Here is a 14,898-nt window from a genome sequence, read left to right on the forward strand (position 1 = left end):
GTGTGGAGAGGCGGCCATTAGGTGGGAGGCTGCGTCTGCAGGCTGTTTCTGGCCGGAGAGAGTGAGGGGATAGTTAAGTTAAATCGGCCAGCACTTTGCGTGTTCTTCCTATTAATCCGGCGACTGGCCAGAAATGTCGAGAAGACGGCACAGTGACGATAATGATGGTGGGTAAAATCGGAATGGTAGAAGCACACGATATTTGCGCGGTTAGGACTGGTGCCTCTCGGCCGGTTTCCGTGACGACACTGGTTTGGGTGGTTGTGTTCTTTACCTGATGTACTTAATTTGAAATTTTTCAATTGATTTGCTTTTCCCCCTTCGTCCAGAGAATAACAGGCTGCTGTAACTGCTTTGGCCCCATTAGAGTTAGTAGAAGGAGTCCATGCGGTCCTTCAAGGTTGTAATAACATACAATTAGGTTATGACTGGTATGCTGTTTCAAGTTCCGCTGCTCTGCTGTACTCAGCATGCAACTCATCTCTACTAATCCTACTAACAATTTTAATATATAAAATATACTGCATATTAATACAAAATTTCATCTATTTTGTCATTATCAAGCTAATTTAAGATTCTTGTGATATAATTCTTGGGTTTTTATGAACATTAAGAATTTCCTCACCTGAACAATTAAATATGCGTCAAAGAGTCATGCTGCAGGTTAGATATGAGGAGAGATTGAGTAGATTAGGCGTCTTATTAGCTACGGTTTCGAAGAATGAGAGGACATAACAAAGTAGATATAGGGAGAATTCCACTGACTGGAATCTAAAACTAACAGGGTTACACAATAAGAGTTAGGGTATTCGGAACTGAAAAGAAGAGACATTGCTTCATGTGGAGTACAATAATTTGTTGCACCAAAAAACTCTGAAGGTTCATTCTTTGATTGCATTCCAAATAGAGACTAATTGATTTCCGACCATAAGACATAGGTAGCCCATTGAGTATACTCCACCGTTTCATCTGGATAGTGAATGATTCAACATTTAAAGAGGATAGTGTTGGATAATAATTTTGAGGTAGGTCAGGCATGATGATATTGAGTTGCAGATCTGGCTCAAGGGATTGAAAGGCCTAATCCTGCTTCTATTACTTTTTTTGTTTAGTTATGTAATACCATTGCTGCACTGCTGTCTTTATGGGCCATTAGACACTGGTCAAACCATAAGTAATCTCACTATGCCATATCATAACAGCAATTCTACTGACTTGTATCATAATTCTGTTTCAATTACAAACTAATCTTGTTTCTGATCTCTTTCTGTAATGCAGTAGTAATCCCTCAATTTCATATTGTAGATCTAATTGTGCTCACACTGTATGTTCCCAAGTTAATTCTATTGCTTTGCTCTTTTACCGTAATGCTTCCACCAACTCATTCTTGTTCCATTAGCCTGGTATCAATCCAAAAATAATTCCTGTGTTCTGCTCTCCCTGTAGCCCTGCAAAATGCCTAAACCAATACTGCTTCTTTGTCATATTTCCTCAATACCGTATCAGTCCAATCTAATTTCAACGTTTGTGGTTTTCTTTTTCCACTTTTTTTTTGACATTTTTGTCTAGCCTTTCCTGCTGCAGTATTAAAGTCCTATCTGATGCATCTCTGATCCACCATATTTATTTATTTATTTACTGGGATACAGTGTGGAATAGGCCCTTACAATCCTTCGAGCCATGCTGCCCAGCGACCCCCTATTTGACCCTAGCAAGATCATGCGACAATTAACCTACCAACTTGTACATCGTTGGATTGTGGGAGGAAACCAGTGCACTCAGAGAAAACCCACGCGGTCACAGGGAGAACATCCTTGCAGGCCAATGGTGGGAATTGAACCTTTGTCACTGGTACTGTAAAGCATTGTGCTAACCATTACACTACCGTGCCCGCCCCAACCTTCTCATTGTGCCCATATTGCATGTTCCCTGCCTTTCAAAACAGCAAATAGCATTTTGGTCTCATTAAGCTCCCCTGAATATTTTTCACTTACTTATGTCAAATTTTATTTGTCCAGTTTAAAAAGGCGTTTATGCAAACATTATTTCTCATTCTGTTTTGGAAACTAAATTTTCAAGATTTTAATGTAAGCAAACTTGTAGATTTCGCATGATTGAAATGAAAAAAATGATGAAATTACTTTTAATAACAGCTGGAATATTTGCAAAGTAATTTTAGTTTGTGATCTGTGCACCTTAAAAGCTAAAAATCTAATGTATTTGCTGAATATTACTGAAAAGGTAGTTTTAAGTAAAATCCTATACTTCAAATAGAAATTAGTTAAACAGAGGATTCTGGTTAACTGGACCATTGGTTCATCAGTGCAGCCATTTATTTGGGACAACGTTTAAAAGAACAAAAACTAATTAAGAAAATAGACGGAATTCTCTTTGTTTATTTGGGACACAATGTCACTAAATTGGGACAGGAGACTGTTGCCAAAGTTTCTAGCTAGCGTCAAATCACGTGCATTTGTGTGGCTGTTAAACACTACACTGTGCTTAGAGCAAACTGGTTTTAGATAGTGTCAGCTGCATGTGTTTGTTCAAAAAACAGTGATTTTTGTCACTGATAGTTGGTGATTAATAAGCAGTAAGACAATTCAGAATTGTTTTGCTCACTGTGGTTTCAAGCATTTAGGCTTGGAGATGGCCAGAAGTGAAAATTAAATGATTTTGCTACTTCAACAAGTTAAGAACTGTGAAGAATTTGAAGGTATTAATAATTGTCTTGAATGTTACAATGAACATTTGGAGGATGCAATCATTGAAAGCATTATATGAAGGCAGTCATTATCTGCACTAGGTGTCTGTGTTGATTTATTCATTTACAATCAATCAAAAGAACACAGCAGCATACAGTGGATGAATTCCTCCGTATATAGCTATCAAGAACTACAGTTTTATAGTACAATAGTAAAATTGGTAGGGTGTCAAGGGAGGGGTGGCACCTCTGGTGAAGAGCCTTGTCATGTCCAGTCTGGGACAGCTCACTCAACTTTGATTCCCAGCAGACACTCTGCTCTCACCGTGGTTCCAAGTAACTGATTGTATACAACAAGTTTTACCCCGGTACACCACTTCAACAGGCGGGCTAATCCAGGTGAGGATAGCTGGCGGTTCTTGTACCCTGGTAAGATGGGACAAGTCTGTCCTAGCTTGCGAAGTCAGCTTTGGCGGACTGGGCGGATGAGATCTGCTTTGAGAACCGCCATCTATTGTTAGTGTTTAAATTGGTCTGTATTTCATTTAAATACGGTACATAATTTGTTACTCAGTTAAAAGGTAGTTTGTCTTTTTAATGTTATTAAAGTATTTCCATGAAACTTCAGCTAATTGCAGCAGCCACTTAATTGGGCCAAAATGTACTGGCCCGGAAGTGTCCCAATTAATGGGAATCCACTGCATGCTGATATAGATGTAGTCACTCTTTAACTACTGAAAGTTGAGGATAACATCATGATCTATTAAAAGAATCATGCATTGAAAATTGAGGAGAAACATAGAATTAGACCTTGTGTTAGCAGTAAAGAAGTCTCAGGATCAAAGGTGGTGATGAATTAGCATATAGGAAGGGATTGAAAATCTGGTTTAATGGTGCCACAGCAACAGCCTCCTACTCAACATCAGCAGAACCAAAGAAGTGATTATTAACTACAGGAAGAGGAAGCCAGAGATCCATGAGCCAGTCCTCATCAGGGGATCGGAGATGGAGAGGGTCAGCATCTTTAGACTCCTTTTCAGAGGATCTGTTCTGGCTTTGACATATAATTGCCATTACAAAGAAGGCACAGCAGCCCCTCTACCTTCTTAGAAGTTTGTCATATAATTCAGCAGGACATCTAAAACTTTGCAAACTTCTATAGATCCACAGTGGAGAATATCCTGTCTTGTCGCATCACCGTCTGGCATGGAGCACCAATGCCCATGAACAGAAAAGCCTAAAAAAGTGGTGGACATGGCCCATTGGAGCACTGCCATAAGAAAGCAGCATCCATCATAAAGGACTCCACCCATCCAGACCATGTTCCCTTCTCTCTGCTGACGTTGGGAAGTAGGTAGTTGAACCTTAATTCCCACATCACCAGGCTCAGGAACAGTTAAAACGATCAGACTTCTGAATCAGCATGGATAACTTCACTCAGCTCAACACTTACTGATTCCATAATCAATGGACTCACTTTCAAGGACTTACAACTTGTGTTCTCTATATTATTTGTTATTTATTTAATTATATTATTAGATTTCTTTGTATTTACATAGTTTGTCTTTTTGTACTTTGGTTGTTTGTCCTCTCATGTATAGGTTTTCATTGATTTCTTAGAATCTAGTGGGAATGCCCACAGGAAAATGAATCTCAGGGTAGTATATGGTGACATAACTACACTGAAATTTATTTGATAATAAATTTACTTTGAACTATGAATGTGGTAATTCAATCATGAAGGAAACTTGCAGCAAAATTGTAAACTTCAATTTGTCTAAAGGTTTGGAGGAGCAGAGTAGTTCAGGTTATAGAAAGGTGTTAAATTTATTAGTATATTTAAAAACACTGCAACAATATCCTAGAATCAAAAAGAGGACATTCCATATTAGATCACTTTACCTAGCAATTCATTATTTATCTAACAGTAATCATGTGATGATCAGATACAATAGGCCAGATCTTGCTGACTCAGTCATCATGCCCAGAATCACTGCCCAAGGTCATCACTGTGACAAATGAAGTTGATTTTAGACAAAGATGAGGATCATGACATCTATGAAGGTCATAGGACATGTAAAATTTGAAATATACATGTTGCGCATTTAGCACGACTTTCAGTCAAATGACTGAATTGAATTAATGATGGATCTTTTGTTTTGCAATAGGGCAACCTCACAAGAGGAGGAGAACATCTGAACCAATTGAAATTGAAGATCGATTGGAGTCTCTGATATGTCGTGTAGGAGAAAAGGTGTCGTTCATTTAAATCATTTTAAAATATTCTCTAAAGATGATGGAATCATTCTAATTATTGCATAATTAAAACCTTGTAAAAATGGAAAAAATATCAAGTTAGCAGTACCTGCTATACATTTAATGTTTACAGACATCTTTTTCATTGCACCATCTGCAGATTTTCTCATTTGTGACTTTTTTACACTACCTGGTTGAATCACAAACAATGTAAGATGGATAATAAAAAGGGAACATTATTACTGCCTACAATATCTCTAAAATCTTAGAAGTGATTTAGTACCTTGCATGTGTCATCAAGATAGTTACTTTGTATGCCTTATGATAGGTATTAAGGCTGGTTTATACATGTGTCGCATCTACGCTGTAGGTAACACGTACCCTACGCCGTACCTGTGCCATTCCCTACTCTGTAGGGTGACGTGCACCTCTCCAGAAAAGTTACTCACATGTCGCGGCGACGCAGGCTGCAACAACTGTGATTGGTCCGCTTGGTAGCATCGCATTTCCTCCTACACATTTCCAGTTGCTTCTTCTCTGCCATGTCTGTAAGCTGTGCGTACACCAATGCGAAATAGATGAACCAAATTGTCAAATCTACCTGCCGACATGCGAAAATGTTTGAAATGCATTTCCTCGTTCATATCTCTCACGAAGAAACTCAACACAGTGGCGTAGAAACCCCATTGCCAACTAGCATTTTGGTGCACACCAACGCATGCTCATTATGGTGTAGAGTGACGCAGAAGTGAAAATCGGTTACGGCATAGGCTGCGGCATAGCCCGTACACACAAATATAAGTCAGCCTTTAAACAAATGCAAGTTCTGTTCTTTTGTTATAATTATTTTCTTTTAATACTTTGTTAGTAGTAATTTGGATATATTATTCATTCCAGACTGTCTCACTGTATCATCAACATAAATGTTGTGTTTTACAGAGCACGTCTTCATTAGAGAGCAATCTAGAAGGACTAGCAGGTGTTTTGGAAGCAGATCTGCCAAACTATAAAAGTAAAATCTTGAGAATACTTTGTGCAGTGTAAGTTGGATGATATGAAGAATTTTGAGGCAATTTGTAAAATCACTTATTAATTATTGTACATTAGTTTCTGCTTAACTAACTAATTTGAAATTCTGGCTTTGCAGATTTGGAAATTATTATTTATAGTTGTCCATAGCATGTGGACATTAATGGCAAGGCTAGCAGTTCATGCTTATGTATAATTACCTTTGAACTAAGGGCTTGCTAAGGTATTTCAGTGGCCATTAAACATTAGCTTCATTGCTGCACAATTGTGTATAGAATAAATCAATTAATTGTAATGGTGAATGAATCAATTAAGGACTGCTAGATTTTCTCTTAAAGGAGATTAGTGAATTAGAGTATCCTTTTTAGTGACAATCTGGTCATTTTATATTCACTATTACCATCATTAGCATAACTCATTTAATCAACTGATTTTAAATTTCCCATCTGTTTTGAGCATGCATGCAGATCATTAGCCCAGGCCTCTGGATTAGAGTATATTGATTTGCCCTTTCTGCTACTAGACCTCTCAATTACATGTATTGTCTCCATAAGCTGCTGCTGTTAACTGGCTACAGAAGTGGGAAATAGAGATTAAGAAGAACTGGACATGTTGGAAATCTGATTTCAAATCAGAATTCATCTGATAGGATAAAGTCACATTATATGTGTAACTAGGGCAGTTGGAAGGAAGTATATTTCTTTGTATGGGAGATACATTCACTTTGTCCTGTACATCTCTTCTGCCACCTTCTCTGTAGTTTAAAATTACATATTTTAATTTCCCATTTCACACAATGGGTTGAGGTTCTGAAAAATTAACTCAGAAATATTAACTTCTCTTTTCATGGATACTGTTGAGTGCTTCTATCATTTTCTGTTTTTGAACAATAGGGTTCGATAAAACAAAATAGTATTGGAGGAAATAAATTGTTTATTGTGATATGCCAAATATCCAGTTTCTGGATTGCAATATATAAATAAATAGCTTTTGTTTTATTTGAGACAGGGTTAGAGCATAGAAGAATCACCAGAAAAATAAATAATTTAATGGAAGGAAGTACTTCTGACTAGAAAGATATAGCCTAATAGCATAAGGTCTAGTAAAGACTGCAAGTATCTTAACATCAATTTGTGCCATGATATTTTGGTTCTAGCTTCCCAAAGTTTTTTTAATGATAAGTATATGGCTATAAGGCACTACTGGCAATGAGACCAGCTAGGCAGGTAATCACTGCATATAGAACCTTTACTTATATGTTTTGTATCAGGGGTTCACCCTTCACTTTGGGCAATAATTGTTCTCTTCAGAGATCGCGGCTGAAGAATATTGAAGCCGAGGAGGCTGAAGTATAATCTGGACCATACGAGGTGTCATTTTAAAGTGCGAAAATTGTGAACAAAGTGCATTTGCTGGCATTGAACTCTCCTTTTCAAAGGAATTTTTAAAGCCACATGTTTAACATTATGGAGTTATTCCAATTACTGAAGCTATTCATGTGTTGAGTGTCCTCAATGTTAATGCTTAACAATTCTTGCTACATTGGAAATACTTAATTTTCTATAACCATAACAAAATACTTAGTGCATTATTTGACATGATATTTTCCTTAGAGCAAGGCAGCTTCCAGAAAAATTACCTGTATACACAACACTCGTCGGCCTACTAAATGCCAGGAATTACAACTTTGGTGGTGAATTCGTCGAAGCTATGATCAGACAGCTTAAAGAAATTTTGAAAGCCAATTTATACAATGAGGCAGTTTTTGCTGTAAGTCTCTCTTTTTTTGTGTTGTAATGGGTAGAGTGATCTGCTCCTGACAGCATTGCCATGTCCACAATTGAATTAAGTTTGGTTTGAAGTAAAATATAAAGCTCTGTGAAACCTTTTCTTTTCGTCTTTTATTTTAATAAACTCTACCATCAGCGGGAGGCATTGCTGTTGGCAATGTGATGATTATAATGGTGCCAAAGATCATGATACTAAAGATAGCGGAGTCAATAGACAATAGGTGCAGAAGTAGACCATTCGGCCCTTCGAGCCTGCACCGCCATTTTGAGATCATGGCTGATCAACTACTATCAATACCCAGTTCCTGCCTTGTCCCCATATCCCTTGATTCCCCTATCCATAAGATACCTATCTAGCTCCTTCTTGAAAGCATCCAGAGAATTGGCCTCCACTACCTTCCGAGGCAGTGCATTCCAGACCCCCACAACTCTCTGGGAGAAGAAGTTTTTCCTTAACTCTGTCCTAAATGACCTACCCCTTATTCTCAAACCATGCCCTCTGGTACTGGACTCTCCCAGCATCTGGAACATATTTCCTGCCTCTATCTTGTCCAATCCCTTAATAATCTTATATGTTTCAATCAGATCCCCTCGCAATCTCCTTAATTCCAGCGTGTACAAGCCCAGTCTCTCTAACCTCTCTGCGTAAGACAGTCCAGACATCCCAGGAATTAACCTTGTGAATCTACGCTGCACTTCCTGTACAGCCAGGATGTCCTTCCTTAACCCTGGAGACCAAAACTGTACACAGTACTCCAGGTGTGGTCTCACCAGGGCTCTGTACAAATGCAAGAGGATTTCCTTGTTCTTGTACTCAATTCCCTTTGTAATAAAGGCCAACATTCCATTAGCCTTCTTCACTGCCTGCTGCACTTGCTCCTTCACCTTCAGTGACTGATGAACAAGGACTCCTAGATCTCTTTGTATTTCTCCCTTACCTAACTCTACACCGTTCAGATAATAATCTGCCTTCCTGTTCTTACTCCCAAAGTGGATAACCTCACACTTATTCACATTAAACGCCATCTGCCAAGTATCTGCCCACTCACCCAGCCTATCCAAGTCACCCTGAATTCTCCTAACATCCTCATCACATGTCACACTGCCACCCAGCTTAGTATCATCAGCAAATTTGCTGATGTTATTTTCAATGCTTTCATCCAAATCGTTGACGTAAATTGTAAACAGCTGTGGTCCCAATACCGAGCCCTGTGGCACCCCACTAGTCACCACCTGCCATTCCGAGAAACACCCATTCACTGCTACCCTTTGCTTTCTATCTGCCAACCAGTTTTCTATCCATGTCAATGTCTCTCCCCCGATGCTCTGAGCTTTGATTTTACCCACCAATCTCCTATGTGGGACCTTATCAAATGCCTTCTGAAAATCGAGGTACACTACATCTACTGGATCTCCCTTGTCTAACTTCCTGGTTACATCCTCGAAAAGCTCCAACAGATTAGTCAAGCATGATTTACCCTTGGTAAATCCATGCTGGCTCGGCCCAATCTTATCACTGCTATCTAGATATGCTACTATTTCATCCTTAATAATGGACTCTAGCATCTTCCCCACCACCGATGTCAGGCTGACAGGTCAATAGTACTCTTGTTTTCTCCCTCCCTCCTTTCTTAAAAAGTGGGATAACATTAGCCATTCTCCAATCCTCAGGAACTGATCCTGAATCTAAGGAACATTGGAAAATGATTACCAATGCATCCGCAATTTCCAGGGCCACCTCCTTTAGTACCCTAGGGTGCAGACCATCTGGACCTGGGGATTTGTCAGCCTTCAGTCCCATCAGTCTTCTCATCACCGTTTCCTTCCTAATGTCAATCTGTTTCATTTCCTCTGTTACCCTATGTCCTTGGCCCATCCATACATCTGGGAGATTGCTTGTGTCTTCCCTAGTGAAAACAGATCTAAAGTACTCATTAAATTCTTCTGCCATTTCTCTGTTTCCCATAACAATCAAGGGATATGGGGAGAAGGCAGGAACGGGGTACTGATTGTGGATGATCAGCCATGATCACAGTGAATGGCAGTGCTGGCTCGAAGGGCCGAATGGCCTACACCTGCACCTATTGTCTATTGATACTCACTGCGGCATTCTGTAATTTCACAACACCCCAATTTGCACCCCAGTATATGTCCCATTATATAGGGTTATATTGTTCTTCATGTCCCTATTGAACAACTGTTTCCTTCTTTCTCTGATTGGTCTAGGTTTCTTTTAATTTTGCTTAAATATTGATGTCACATCATTTTCAGAAGCCTTTTCCAAAGATTTTGCACTATACTTGTACTCTCTAAAAAGCTTGCAATCTGTAATATGTTAATGTTGCCATTTAAGTACAATTATTATGGTGGCATGTAACTTGAAAAAAATATGCAAACCATGTTTGTCCCAAACATGTTGGTGTTGAATGGGAGAGCATTATTACATTCCTTTAAACGTTTGGAAATATTTTGACAGAAGATAAAAATAAGATTGAAAACACTGGAATAAAGAATAACATTGATATTGATGGAAGTGTGAAAGTTGTTTTCCATTTTCAAAACTGACAGCATTAATTATATTTTGGTCAGAAATTAAATGCTTGCAATTTCTATGAAATACTGTCTAATATTTTAAAGTTATATAGATAGTGTGCTACTTGTAAAAGGAATATTCAGTTTGGAATTAAGTTGTGCTCCTTGTGTAGGTTCGTTTTTTGTCTGATCTCGTGAATTGTCATGTGATTGCTGCTCCATCAATGGTGGCAATGTTTGAAAACTTTATCAGTGTAACACAAGAAGAGGACATACCACAGGTAAGAAAAAATGAGGAGGATACACTATAGGCATTGAAAGATAAAGTGATCAAATGGGGTTGTCGGGTGGGATACTTTCTCTGTGTGACTTGATGTGGATGTTTGGAAGTTCTCTCTGTGCTCTGAGGATTCACTGCATTGTGACGTTGCTTTTAAAACCCATAAACCCTTCAGGGGTTTCTTCATTTGGGAATCCTTTTAAAATACCTCATGTTGCTTTATCGGTATACTTTATTAGTTTGTGGATAGATATCTAAGCAGTAAGGTCAAAATATTGTAAGATTTTTGTGAAATAGGAAACCTGTTGCTTATACTATTCCTTGTCTGGCCATTGATAACAATCCTATTGCTGCTTCAGTCTTGCCGTAATGAACCTGCTCTCACCATTCTTAAAAAAAATGTAAGCCCAGTCTATTCATTAAGTTTCACTTATTCCTCTTAGCCATTGTAGTCAATTCCTTTAACACTATTTGAGATGTACCTTGGAACTTTAATTAAAGTGTATAAATTCAAGTTTTTGTTTATAATGATCCTAAATTAGAATAAGTAACCAAGAGAAACTCACAATTTCCTTTTATTTTTCATAGTAATTGCTGTGGTTGTTTCAATGGAAATTGCATGACTTTGTTATCTATTTTTGCATATTAAGGAAATGTGCCTTCTATAGGTATTTTAGGTAGTAAAAAGCTTTTGTATTGTAAAACCTTTTAAATATTTGTCATGTTTGTTTCACTTTGCTGTAGGTGCGCTCTGACTGGTACGTGTATACGGTGCTTTCTTCTCTTCCCTGGGTTGGAAAGGAGCTCTATGAGAAAAAAGATGTTGAGATGGATCGAATTCTTTTGCAGATCGAAAGTTATCTGAAGTAAGTAACTATTAATTCCTCTTACAATTGTGAATTAAGTGCTTAAGGTAGTAAAATATACAATTTATTATTTGATTTTATTTTAAGCATTTACGTCATAGCTTTGAGTGAAAGAAATTCTCATCATCTGCCTTAAATGTAAAGCTCCTTTATGTTTGAATTGTGACCCCAAATTCTAGATTTCCACACCATAGGAAACAACCTTTCCACATTCACAGTGTCAATATCTTTCATAACCTTATATTAATCAATTAAGTCACTTCTCTTTGTTTTAAACTCTTAATAGCTACAAGCCTAGCCTGTCTAACTTTTTTCAACTGCTTCAAATACATGTGCACCCTTTGATTAATAAGGAAACTGACACTGTATACAGTACTCCAGAAACTTAATTTTCATTTTTTCCCTAAAGGTAAATAATAACATTGTTGGTTTCCTAGCTGAAACTTAGGGACATGGTACTGGAGTAGTTTGCTAGTACTATTACAGCGTCACCAATGACTGAATGGGGTTCAATCTCTGCCGCTGACTGAGGTTTGTATGCTCTCCTTGTGACCGTGTGGGTTTCCTCTGAGTGTTCCTCCCACATTCTGAAGGTGTACAGGTTAGGGTTAGTAAGTTGTGGGCATGTTATGTTGTCACCGGAAGTGTTGCAATATTTGTGGGCTGTCCAGCACAATCCTCACTGATTTGATTAGGTGGAAAATGATGGATTTCACTATGTTTTGATGTATGTGTGACAAATAAAGCTAATTTTTAATCTTTATTGTTTTATCTTTAATCACTTGAAGTGTTAACCTGTGAACATCTACCAAGCACTCAGATGCCTTTATCTTTTAAACCTCTATATTGCCTCACCATTTAGGTGATAATTTTTAGCCTTCCACCTAAAATAAGTAATTTAACATTTTCCAAAGTTATGCCCTATTTGCCAGATTTGTGTCAGTTCAGCTATATCCCTTAGTAACTGCTTTATGTCCTGTTTACGGCTTATTTTTCCTACCATCTTTGAATCATCAGCAAATTTAGCAACTTGTACGTTTTGCTTCTTATCCAGATCATTTGGATAAATTGTAAAAAAAAAAGTTGAGGGTACAGCATCAATGCCAACTTGAAAAAGATCCATTTCCTGTAATGTATCAATCTCAATATGTTACTCCTATACTGTAAACTTTAGTTTTCTACAATAGCCGATGATTCAGAATCTTTATCGAATACCTTCTGGAAATCTTATTTCATGAACTAGTTCCCTTTCATTATTCAGTGCTTTCCTACACTTTCCCAATGCAGATGTTGAGTTAACTGGTTTGTAATTCCATGTATTCTGCCTCTCTTTTTGATCAAAGGAATTAGTCTTGCTATTTTCCACTTAAATGGAACCCATGCCATATCCATGGAATTTTATTTTGATATTGTGGCGACCCACTTCCTAGCGCACTCAAACCGGCTCACAAATAGCCAGCACGCAGGCACAAAGGCCAGGTCCGCAACAAAGGGAAAAAGCCTACAGGGGTTTGTGAGTACGTGTCCCTTAGAGCATCCGCGCCCGGGGAGGGCAGGATGAGGGAGGCTTTAAAGCAAGGCTGTGAAGTTCGAATAAAATCATCTTTAATTGCAGTTTAATAACTCCCTGTCGTTATTTTAGCACTGCGTGTAGCACACCGCTCCAATATCCTCTTTTTAGGATGTTGTATATAATTCTGGTAGCATTCATAACTTTTCTAATAGATAAAAGTGGGAACTCTGCTAATTTCCAGAAACCCTTTCAAATCCTTGCTTTTGTCTAGATTAAATAGGTGAAGTAGTGTGTTGACTGGGGCTGGTCAAAAAACTGGCTTTTTCTGTGTTGTTTTGAATTATGAAGAGTTTGATCATGTTTCTAAGCTTTTTTAAGCTTAGTTCTAAGTACTTTGATGTACCTTGGTGGAAATGTCTCAATAATGTTAGAGTTAATATAGATTTTCAATTTTGATGCATAATGGAACCAAGGTTATATTTGATATTTACTCTTAACTGTTTGTAGGAGACGACAAAAACATCATGTCCCAATGCTACAGTGCTGGAATGCTGAACAGCCACATTTACAGGAGGAGGTGAGAAACCTAATAGAAAACTAATGCATTTCATTTCAGATAGGCCGGAAGTTTTTTGCACGTTTTCGCTGAGCTGTAATTCAATGTCAGCCTCACTTAGGAAAGGTTTTCCTGTTGGATATGCTTTGACAAATACTCATTCCCATATTAGTGCACCAACTTTAGGATTCATCATATGATTTGAACTTTTTTTTTCCTCACTGGATAAGAATTAACATGCTGGCTTTAAATTGAATACATGAGTGAATCCATAAATCCGATGTAGTATTTGAAGGTCCAGTGCAAAAGCTAATAGAGTAAAACACATGCTGTGAGGAAATTGGCTGTTAGTATGATATTGCTTAATATCAAGGCTATTTATACCTTGATTCACAACTAATTTTATGCAAACTTTAATTGTTAAGCAATGCTCGTGATTCTTCTGCTCCTGATTACTTAACTATGCCCATTTCTGCAAAATTGGTAAAGGTTTCTACTTTTTATTTGTTCTATCCTGACTGAAGGCCAATGGACAAGTGGAAGTGAGACTCCGCAAAGGAAAAAGGAAATGGTATCTAGAAATTAGGCAAGATGCAGAGTGTTGAGAAGAAGAAGGGATGTGGAACATGATTTTATATATAGGCCAAAGTATTTGTTGATAAATAAATCTGTTTTGTAGCTTGACAACGCAGTAATGTCTAGATTATGAAGACAGTATGTTTGGCAGATCTTATAGTGCACCATGGAGGCTAGATGTTTAAATCAGAGCCCTCTGTATAATGAGCCTTCAGTCCCAGCATGAATTTAAGTATAAGATAATCAGAAGCCTGGTTATTCATAGCAAAAATATTTAAATCTGTGTTTAATTATGCCGTGTATACTTCTCAATCACAAGAATAGATAAAAATTGACAAATTACATCAGGGAGATCAAGTGATTTGAAAAAGCTTTAGGAAAGGAACTGTGAATTTTTCCCTTCCCACCTATCAACAACACAGGTAGAGATCTTGTATTCATTCTAATGTGCAAAATAATTCTTGTAATTAACCCAATGATGTGAGAAAATGGCTGGATTAGAAGAACTGAAAGTAGTAGCAATTCAACATGGATGTCTTGAAATTAATCAGAAATAGCTTAGTAATTTATTTAGGTGTGCATTGCTTTGGGCATTTGCTTACAGTTATTTTAAATGAGATTTTCAGATAATTGCATACAAATTATGCATGTTTCTTTCCTAGGTTACTACTTTACAGTATTTTTGCTCTGTTTATTTACGAGTGCATTGAGAAGTTTTAGAAATTTTGATTAATATTTGTATAATTTAGTTGATAGCTGCATTCTTTAAGTACATGCATTTCTAAAGTTAGTTATA

General features: G+C 37.6%; 1 protein-coding gene across 1 annotated transcript in view; it reads left to right on the forward strand.

Annotated features, from left to right (window-relative positions):
• Positions 1-3: 3 nt before the first annotated feature.
• LOC140742100 (nuclear cap-binding protein subunit 1-like) overlaps positions 4-14,898 on the forward strand; it is a 59,404-nt gene continuing 44,509 nt past the window's right edge. The window contains exons 1-7 of the mRNA XM_073072921.1: positions 4-167; positions 4,873-4,958; positions 5,900-6,000; positions 7,603-7,759; positions 10,485-10,592; positions 11,336-11,457; positions 13,478-13,547. Of these exons, the coding sequence (XP_072929022.1) occupies positions 134-167; positions 4,873-4,958; positions 5,900-6,000; positions 7,603-7,759; positions 10,485-10,592; positions 11,336-11,457; positions 13,478-13,547 (678 nt within the window). The 5' untranslated portion in view covers positions 4-133. The remainder of the gene's footprint in view (positions 168-4,872; positions 4,959-5,899; positions 6,001-7,602; positions 7,760-10,484; positions 10,593-11,335; positions 11,458-13,477; positions 13,548-14,898) is intronic.

The sequence above is a fragment of the Hemitrygon akajei genome, chromosome 2 (assembly GCF_048418815.1).
Source record: "Hemitrygon akajei chromosome 2, sHemAka1.3, whole genome shotgun sequence".
In the NCBI taxonomy this organism is placed as follows: Eukaryota; Metazoa; Chordata; class Chondrichthyes; order Myliobatiformes; family Dasyatidae; genus Hemitrygon; species Hemitrygon akajei.